At 28.8% G+C, this 10,875-nt stretch overlaps 1 protein-coding gene across 1 annotated transcript; it reads right to left on the reverse strand.

The window, feature by feature from the left end:
* Nucleotides 1-915: 915 nt before the first annotated feature.
* On the reverse strand, nt 916-5,886 carry LOC107440262 (NADH dehydrogenase [ubiquinone] 1 beta subcomplex subunit 3). The gene is made up of 2 exons (XM_016053139.3): nt 5,604-5,886; nt 916-1,229 (listed from the first exon to the last, which is right to left on the reverse strand). Exons 1-2 carry the CDS (start codon nt 5,732-5,734, stop codon nt 1,061-1,063), a joined length of 300 nt encoding a protein of 99 aa, XP_015908625.1. The 5' UTR covers nt 5,735-5,886; the 3' UTR covers nt 916-1,060.
* Between the last annotated feature and the right edge of the window lie 4,989 nt (nt 5,887-10,875).

Raw genomic sequence — 10,875 nt, forward strand, 5'->3', positions numbered from 1 at the left:
GTGACTACAACTGATTTCAAATAATTTGTGCTTGGTCTGTTACCTGTTAATTTGATATCACATTTTTATCCTTAATTTATAACAGTTTGACTGACAGACTAACTAAAATTGTTTTGCTTTATTATGCAAAATTGATTGACATTTTGTAACGTTGCTATGAAGAAAAAAAAAAGAGCTTAACTGTTAAAGTTATGGCACACAGTCATAATTATATACTATTATATAATTAATTATGCTTTCTGGTAGGTTAACGTGAACAATTTTGTGTTATTAAGATATTTACTGCTCTTTCACAATAATAACATTTCAAAACTTTTTAATCCTGGCTCAGTTTTAGCAATGAAAGTTCTAATTTTTTTCTTCATTTTTATGTGAAATTTTATTTTCAGAAAAAAGAATAATAATTTTGTAGCAAAAATGAAAAAGCTTCAGCAGTAAGGCATAAGCCACAGTAACTTTCTATAACAGGAAAATATTATTTAATCTGTTAACTTTTTTTTCCTAAATAAATCAAGTTTTACAACTTTTAAAAATCACACTGAAAAATGATGAATAATTTTCAGAAATTAACTGAATTATAATAAAAAAAAGATATCTGCAAGAATTCAATAAAATACAAACATTTTCTCAGCAACTTTTAAGGGTATACAGATTCTTCAGATTTATTAAAAATTTTTAACTTCCAATTACGTAGCGTTCATTTTATGCAGAAGTATTAATAATTTGAATAAGCCAGAATTCATTGCTATTTAAACCTTTTTCTATGTAAAAAATTTAAATCATTGAATCAAGAGATTGGAGTTGCAAATTTTGTTCCAAAATGATGTACAGTACCCAAATCTTTTAACTTTCAGCGTATCATAAGTATAAAATGTTTCGGTAAATAAGGAAAAGATTAAATAACAGTATACTAAATTAATTTCACAAACAAGAAGTTTTATTCTAATAAAACAAAAATATTTAAAGCAACAAAATAAACACTTCATTATATTTATGCTTATATGACAAATTTCATTATTCTTAAAAACATATATTGAAAAAAAGAATTATCATTAAATTTCTAATGATGGTGGTGTTCTTTTGGAGGATAGTAGTGATGATATATCTTTTCTCCAATGATTGTCAAAACAGCTAACCCAAATCCAAGTCCAACTTTTCGAAAGATTACCTCTCTCAGAGGACCCCACATTCCAAGTTGGGATTCTGGTGGATATCTCCAAACTTCATTTCTATAAAATTAACAAAAAATTAATACACTTTGTCTATAAAAAATAAAAACATTGCATAACTACTTGCAATTATCTAGGCAAATAATTGAAGATCAAGAGGAAGAATGATTTAAGTTCATAAAATCTGATTCTAAAAAAAAAGAAAAAAAGAGATTTTTGGAACTGTTTTTCCACAGTATGGCCTGTATTCACTGTCTTTCCATGCTATTGTACTGCCGCAACTTAATTATCTTCAAAATCAAACAGAAAGCAATTCAATCATCAGGTTTGAAACTATTGGAAAAAAAGAAAAAAACTTTCTTCCCTTTTGATCTTTATTTGGGAAAAATAAAGAGAGTATAAATAATTAAAAAACAATTACTTTACAATGACTGTACATAAAAGAGTGGAATGTTATGTCAATAAAAGCGATCTTATTTATTCCCAATAGTTTAAAAAGCAGTCAAGCAAAGTCGCCATTGCAAATGAGTAATTTAAGAAAACCATAGACTAATTCAAGAGAGCAAGAACTAATTTTACAGCATTGCTAAGCAACCAAGTTCAGAAAATGAAAAATAAGAAAGAAAAAAACAAAAATGATATTCTGTGATTGCTCAGAGAGGTTTATTTATCAATAGTTAATAGAAAAATATATTGAGGTTTCTAGACAATAAAAACTTTTTGAGCTAATTTCTGACCAAAAAGCAAGTATTTTTTTTCCTTAATAATCTTTGAAAAGAAAATTTGAATATACTAAATTTGTATCTGATATTTATTATTATTTTTTTTTTAACATTTTTTTAACTTCATTTTTACGAGGATTTCATGCTAAAAACAAATTTATGCAACTAATTATATAAATTTTTTTTTAAGGACAATCATTTCTACAGCTTTGATCGAGTCTTCTACACAAGAAAAAGTAGAGGGTATAGTAATTCTAATGCACATTCATAAGTTTTTTTTAATCAATGTACAATATTTCTTTTTTCTGTAACTGGAAAAACTGATGGACATTAAGTAGCATTTTAAAAACATTGAAATATGTAATGTTAAAGAATAACATATGGAAATAATATGTTGCATATTGTCGGATTTAACGTTTGAAAAAACATCCCATTCTGCCAAATATTACATGGTCTTATACAATACATGGCAATTAAATGAAACTAAGTATTACATGGCAATTACATGGTTTTCTTTGAATAAAGATAATTTGCAAATAATGGCAACCGATTGTTTTGATACATTAAAATTTATTTTAGTAAATTCATCATAAAATGTTGCTCAACATGTTTTTCAATTGCGATCAGCTACATTTATCACCAAATACTGCTATGATTTCTTTCTTAATTAATTTACAAACTTATTTTACGATTCTCACCATCAATACATAAATCTGATATGATACGCTCCTTTCAAACGAAGTTCCTAAGGTTCTCAAGATATTGAAATGGTGGCAACAAAACTTAAAATGTTCATTTTCATTAACAAAATTCTAATTTTAAACATAACTTTGTAATAGCAATATTGATGATGCCATTGATTGTTGATGGTTGTTGTCTATTGATGGTTCTCTTACTTTTTAAAAGTCCAAATGAACCTTGTTTAAATATTAAAATACAAATGTTTACTTTTACAAGCATAAAATTCGTATCAAAATAATGATCCTGACCCAACTGTAAAACAGTATAATTGATGGTAAAAACTTTATTGGCTTCAAAAAATATAAAGATGGAAATAAAAATCGACTTGTATCAAGCCTTCAAAAATAGACGCCTGTTCTACAGACTTGCCAGGTGAGAATGATATGTGACATTAATTTTTCGACACTCATAACCTCTCTACTTTTATCAAATCCTTTATATTTTTTAAGTCACTTAAGTTTTTATCTTTTTGCTTCAGTTTCTTGAGATTATTCATGCAGTAACACGATATATATTTAAATACTTCACATGATAAAAAAAATTTTACATATGAAAATGGCACAGGTTCTAAGATAGAAAAATAATAACTAGTCATAACTTTCTCAAAAAATCAATACAATACAAATTTTTTATTGCTGGCATCAAAAACATTTTTTAAGGATGTAAAAAAACTTCCATTTAAATGGAAATTTCAAAAGTCGAGTGACAAAACAAAATGTCCCCTGGCACCAGGAATTTTAGTTAAATAGTTATACAAGGAAAATTATTTCAAGCCATTCAAGCAAGTTATGTTTACGTCCTACTCGAAATTGTTTGAAAATGTATTCTTTATTTATTGATTCTAAAATTTATTCTAGATATATTTCAGGGTATACTTAGGTGTACTTCGATTTTAACACCCTTGTTTGCTTAAAATTATTAAATAACTTACTTAAAATATTCCAGCTATATGATTTAATGCATTTGTTAGGCTATTAAAATATATATTGATAATTATATTATTTTTAATAAATGCATAGTTACGCACATTGCTGAAATTGAATCAACTGTGGAATTAATCAATTAAAAAGTGAAGTAAAAAAAAAAGCAGATGCATAACCACATTCAATCAAAAACATGTTTTTATAAGACTTGACATTCGTTAAATATAATATCTTATTCAAATCGCTTTTTACTAAATTAAGTACTATAAATAAGCAGACAATTTAAAAAGAAACATCATATTGTATAATTAAAAAAATAAAAGATACCAAATCAAAACAACAAAAATAATGTATTAAATTTATGCTAGGCTTGCTTAAGTCAAGTTCCTTAAAAGTATAACAAATTTAGGCATTAATCGCACTATTTAAATATTTTTTTCATTGACGCCAACTAATTTAAAAAAAAAAAAAAACATTTAAATTTTCCAAACTTTTACTTAATAAAAACAAGTGAAACTTCAGATTTTACTCAAGAAAAATACGTAGATTGATATGGTATAAAAATTTTATGGTTTATAATACAAAATGTTTTCATGCAGTATTAAATTAAATAATAAATAAAAACTAGTTTTTGCCAATTAGTTTCTAAGATATGACCAAAAATGCAAAAAGTGCAATTAACATTAAGGGGACCACATTTATCACACTCTCTGTGCTCCTAAACTATTGGGATCACAGTTTCCAAATTGCAGCTATACCCCTCTATTTTGGGGGTCAGAAATCCAAAAAAAGAAATATAAGTTTATTCAGAGAAAGTACGTTTATGTGTCTGTTTTTTTATAACTTCATTAATAGTTAGTACTAAGTAATTAGTATCAGGAACTATTAAGATTGACACCTAGTACGTGAAAACCCGATCATTAGAATGAAAGTTATTCAGGCTCATATATCTTTTATTTTTTGCACGGTACATAAAGCAAATGCTTCTTTAGTTTAGATCAGTATTTTTATTTCAAACACTTTTCTTTCATAGTAACAGAACAATAAAAAAGAAGATTATTTTAAACTTTTTTTCAAAAAGGATTTTCAACTCTTTAACAAGCTTATTTAAAATTAACTAAACAAAAATATCTAATCTTACAATATAACTATAGTTGAACCTCATAATATGAATAGGTTAACTATGTATTTCTTTTAACATGAACTGATTTTCAATATCCTATCAAATTATATTAAAATGTAGAAAAAAAAGTTTGTCACTTACATTAAAAAAAAAATAATTTAAACTAGAATTGTTAATGTAAGTTATCCATGACTATCCTCCTTTGCTTGCCTCTTTGTTATGGTCCAATAATTAATTCCTTTTTACACTTAAAGGAGATCAAGAATATTCGAAATTGGACATATTCAGGTTAGGCAAATGTTTACATAAAGAAGGAATGTTCAGATTTTAGACAAATAATCAAGTGAGTTGAATATGGGTGTAAAGTAGCATAGTTAAAATCCTAAGTCTAAATAAGTGAAAATTTAAAATTAAAACTATGCATTAATTTAAAACTTATGCATTTTCTCAAACTTAGATTTTTATTTTCCGTTTTAGTTGTTCTCTACTTTTCTATCAGCAGTATGTTCTTAAAGTATAAAAAATATTATAGGGCCCCATGTATAAATTTTTTTAGCGTTTAATTACTATTTAATACTAAAATTTATTTTTAATATTCTCCTTAATAAATATACCATTAAAATTTTTTACCAGAAAAATGCAACAAAGAAAATTATCTTTAAAGTAGATTATAGATTTTTAACCATATTAAAGGGCTCAAAAATTATGTTGTCCGAACTGCATGTAATCCCAAGAAACTGAAGAACCACTATTTACTTCAAAAATTTGATTACAGAGTGTTAATATCATAGATTGCATCAACAAATAAATGAGCTCAAACAAAATTATTAACTTAGTAATAAATTTATAACAACTATTGTTCAGTAATTCTTTTTAGAAATACTTAGACTACTAAAAAAAAGTCAAGATGTAATAACACACTAACCTTAACCAAGGATCTTTTAATCCTTGCTTTTCCAACATCAATTTAGTTCGCATTAGATGAGGGATATCTTCCACTTTATAGATTCGATAATCAGGTATTTTTGGAGGGGTAACATGATGACCTCCACCCATATTTATTTATTAAACTTTAACTTTGTTTATAAAATTTTTGAAGGCAAGGACGATTAAACTATTCAGAAAGTATTAAGCTACCTTTTTTTACCCAGCTAAATTGAACACGAAATACTAACAACTTATTTCTGCTAAGAAAAAGACTCTTGAACGGATACTTCCACATTGTGATGTTTAAGGTTGTATCTCACTGCATTTAGTCTGTAAGTGAGAACTGCACATGGACCATTCATGGGAGCACGTGAAGGCTATTCTCTCTAAATGCAAATCACACGCTCCCGATCACCACCGTGAACCTCATTGGTGAGTTTTGAGTGAGAATTTTCTTTTCGCCAATCAGGTCTCATTACTCCTCGATGGCGATTGGATGTGCACGTACTACATGCAGTAAGAAGGAATCTTTAGACACAACATGCTAAGGTCCATTCATATGTTGTTGTTAATTTACGTCGCACTGGAGCTGCACAATGGGTTATTGGCGACGGTCTGAGAAACATCCCGGAGTATGATCAGAAGACATTCCATCACAATTTTGATCCTCTGCGGAGGGGATGGCATCTCCGCTTCGGCANTTTGCCCAACCCAGCCACTCCCTTTCAGCGATTGGAAGGGGGGTGTCAAACACGATGCGAGGATGAAAACTACATGTAACCACGCAGACTGATCCAAGTGGTCACCCACCCGCACACTGACCGCAGCCAGTGATGCTTAACTTCGGTGATCTGCTGGGAACCGTGTCTTATCCATTCATATGTATGGTGTTTTCAATATGAAAATGTAAGCAACAAACCTGAGTTTTTGACCTGCTCTATTTCTGGTTAGAAAGTATACAGCTGCTTACTACAGCTTATTTTACGAGGTGATAATTTCAAACAGATAATTTTGTTTCTAATGGATAAATTATACGATTTCTGAGCTCAAATCTTTTACAAAATAATTTCTGCTGCAAAATGGGAACAAAGACATGATAACAGTCAGGGAATTAGGTTTTATCACTGTGATTGGCTGTTGAATATCACTCTTGGTTGCAAGAATTTGGAAAGTTAATAAATAAAAATGGAATTAATGGAAATGGAAATTCAAATAATCCTGCGCAATTGCGTTGCCTCAATTGATTCATTGACGGTTAGTGTTTACAGAAACTTAGTAAACAACAACTAGAAATGAAAAGATCTGTGCTTAAAAAAAATTGTCGAAAATGTTTTCTAGCTTTTAAATATTTACTAATATATATCAATAAAAACTTCTGTTTTCTTTGTTATTTTTATTGTTTCTTTTTTAACTGAAATTATATCTCTTTGACATACGTATATCTCCTTTAATATATATCACTTTCACATATCTTATATCTCTATTAATGCGTTCATATGTGCTGTTGTTGTTGTTGCTCATTTTACGTCGCACTAGAGCTGCACAATGGGCTATTGGAGACGGTCTGGGAAACATCCCTGAGGATGATCCGAAGACATGCCATCACAATTTTGATCCTTTGCAGAGGGGATGGCGCCCCCGCTTCGGTAGCCCGACGACCTGCACGCGAAGTCAAGCACTTTACGGTTGAACAGTTGAACGAGGACCAATACTGCACACCCTCAGTCCCTACGCAGACTGATCCAAGTGGTCACCCACCCACACATTAGCAGCAGCCAGTGATGCTTGACTTCGGTGATCTGCTGGGAACCATGTCTTAACGATCAGTCCACTGCGGGACTCATATGTGCCATTTCTTACTTTTATAAGACGTATTCTCTTATAATGTCTCTTCAATGTCTTTAGCTGCAATGTTTATATATTTTTCTTACGTTCTATGTATATATTACGTTATGTAAATACAGACATATATAATAATTNATACCTAAAAAGAAATTTTTCTAATTGATTGAATTTTTGTCTGACTTGTGAATTTCAAATAATATATACTTAACTTTTTTAATAAGTAATAAATTCATTTTAATTCTTATTTCTTATTTAAGTGCACTTTTAATTTTACTTTTACTCCAAGACCACTGAATTTTTTAATGTTTAATTTACGATTTATTGCTTCTCATTTATTTGCTGTGTAACAAACAGAATAATAAAATGAATAAAAGCATAGAAAGTAGTGAATAAGTTAGTGCTTTACTTTAAATTTTATGCACAAAAAGGAATTTCTCAGAATAAAAGTAGTTTAATATAGAAAATACAGATACGCATATACTTTTAAGTGTAGTTCGCGAAGTTTCACGAAAAGGAATAATTTAACACTTTCAAGATTAAGAATTAAATTTATTTCTGCATATACACACTCAGAAAGCGTATATATATATGTACTTAAAGAATTAAAACTAAAAAAACTAATTTATTTTTCATGATCCTTCTTAAATGATGATCACAATTTTTTTTGTGTAATTAACATTTTTTATTCGCACGAGAATGCAAATAAAAAAATACTGCCTAGGCAAGTTGAAATAAAGTTCTTGTCTCCTTAATTTTCAAAGAAAAGAACAAAAAGAGCAACCTAGAAATTTGCTTTTAATTCTTTCTTTGCATTTTAATATATTCTCATTTATTTCTCTTAAGTTTAGCTGTTGTTACATTCTAGTTTTGTGGAAATGTTTACTAAAAATAGTTATTGATGTTGCAGTGGTATTAGGAAAAATAAAGGCATCTATGATGTTTCCTGTTAATAGTTCATGACTGTTAAAATTTAAATTACTTAAAATATATTTATATATATATATATATATATATATAATATATATGACATATTATAGTCATACACTATATTATAAGTTTACAGTCTTTTGTTGTGTAATGAAGTGGTGAACTATATTCTTTCTTCTTAGCTTGAATCAACTATATTTCAAATGGGAATAAAAAGTACATTGAATGTTTAATTTATTGATCATTTGTATCAAGGATAAAGCACTCTAGTATCTCCAAGTTTGGCATGGAGCAAAAGCTAGGATGAAAAAGGGAGCTATTTTTGTACTTTCTCTTAAAAAAAGCTACAAACAAAGTTTCGCTTGATTTTTTTTTCTCGTTATGGCAAGTCTCTCAATTTTTTTTCCATGATGGCTAAAATAAATTTTAATAGATTTAGGACAGAAAATGCGATTTGTATAATATTATAATCATAATAATTATAATATTATAACACAATATATATTGAGTTTGTTATATGTAGTATGATAAAACTACATATATTTGTTTAATTGCATGTACAAAATTGGCAGTTTATGTAAAATCTGCTCTATGGTTCTTTCTCATTCTAGTTTGGTTTTTCTTTGACTTTATCTAAATGTAAACAATAACAAGCTTTTTAAAACCGGAAGAAATTTAGAAAACTTTCGGTGTATTCATCCATTTATGTTATCAGTGAACAGGCTTAATATTCTAAAAAGTTTTATTATTGTAATTTGTGATTAAATTTACGCTTAATTTTATTATTCACAAGAGTTTCCTGTAATTTACAAATTCTCACTGGGTGTGAAGCTAAAACAAATTCAAGAAAACTAATATCAAAACATAAATAAATGTTAAGGTTTACCACGCTTTGAGTATTATCCTTTATTTGGTTATATTTGCGTAAAATATCACCGTTTTTGGGTTGCATCATAGCCTGCTTGCGAAGTCTTTCATTTGTTTTTTGTTTCGTTGAATTTTAAATTGAAAGAATGCGTTATATTGTAAACACTAATCGTATATTATTATAATAACTAGTGGTCTGCGCCCCCTGCTTGCTAAAGCTCGCCAACCCCCGAAAATTGCTACGCAATATAATAACCAAGCTCGCTTCGCTCGCTGCTAACTTAGGAACATTTCAAATGCACAAAATTCTAAGAATTCAAAACAATCATTCAAATCCATATAATAACTTTACTTAAAAAAAAAAATTTACATCGTTTTAGCAAATACTAAGTCATTAAAATAAATTTGAATTCAAATAGATGACATGTAATTCGTTAAACCTATTAGAAATGTGCTATAGTATAAAATCTTAAGATAAAATTTCTAAAACTGATATCTCTTTAAAAAGGTTAAAATTTTGACTATAATTAAGTCTATTAAAATGACAGCACGTCGTCTACGCATTCTTTCACCACTACGTGTCATCAATGCTCTCTTCCAATCTTCGAGCACGCTTCTTTTGATTTTAATTCAAAAGCGTAACTGCACGACTGAGACTCATTTTTCAATGAATAACTAATAAAAATAATAAAAAAAATAAATTCGTGATATAAATCAAAAATCGTCAAATAAATTCGTAATATATAAATTCGTGAAAAAAAGCGCTTTCGATCAAATACTAAAATGAAGATCTATCGACAAAGACTACTCACTTCTGCCTAGCTTAATAGCATTTGGTGAGAATGCTCTCTCTGGTTATTTCAGTTTCCGTTTTTAAAAGCGCTATATGTTGAGTCACCTCAGCTAGATTTGGCATGTGACATTTTTAGCTGCAACCATTGGCCGATTTTCTAGCGTTGCCATTCGGGGAGTTGTAATGAGGCTTTTTTTTGACTCCGTGTAAGAGAAATATATATATAGATGGCATGCTTTTTAAATTTAGTAAGTAGTAGTAGTAAGTAGTAAGTTAGTAAGTAGTAGTAGTAAGTAGTAGTAGTAGTAAATTTAGTAGTAAGCCGTAAGTCTTACAACAAATTTTAGCCCCTAGCGTCATCTGTTCTTAGCTTTAGACGGTCAACCATCCATATAGTGATTATTCTCCTTTGTTTAAAATTAAAAAAAAAATATTTTCTGAGTTTTGGAATCTTAATTTTGATTTTTTTTTATCGAAACGTTATAGAAAAAGGCTATTTTTTTACTTTATATTTATTTTTGTCTTCTCAAAAGGCCTGGTTTCTTAGGACAGGACGCCGTCAGCTGGAAATCAGCGCTAACCTCTGATTGGTCCATTTGTGAGCTTGATAGTATACGTCATCGAACGCTCATCTTGAACTACAATTGCCGTCCAACTCAACTGCAGTTGGATTACAACGTGACGTTAACCACAGAAGCAATGGCGGACAACATCCAACAGCACATAAAAATCAGCCAAGATTTTGATTTTGACATTAAACATAGCTTCTTCATTAAACATAGCACTCTTCATTTAGCTCAGCTATAATGTGTTTTTTCTTGGACAAAGTCATTATTTG

Source organism: Parasteatoda tepidariorum, chromosome 3, assembly GCF_043381705.1.
Source record: "Parasteatoda tepidariorum isolate YZ-2023 chromosome 3, CAS_Ptep_4.0, whole genome shotgun sequence".
Lineage (NCBI taxonomy): Eukaryota > Metazoa > Arthropoda > Arachnida > Araneae > Theridiidae > Parasteatoda > Parasteatoda tepidariorum.

Excerpts from the sequence above, each read along its gene's own strand:
- LOC107440262 (XM_016053139.3), bottom strand. The coding sequence starts at position 5,734 with ATGGGTGGAGGTCATCATGTTACCCCTCCAAAAATACCTGATTATCGA. Across the intron at positions 1,230-5,603 it reads TTAAAAGATCCTTGGTTAAG|AAATGAAGTTTGGAGATATC; the intron begins GTTAGTGTGTTA and ends TTAATTTTATAG.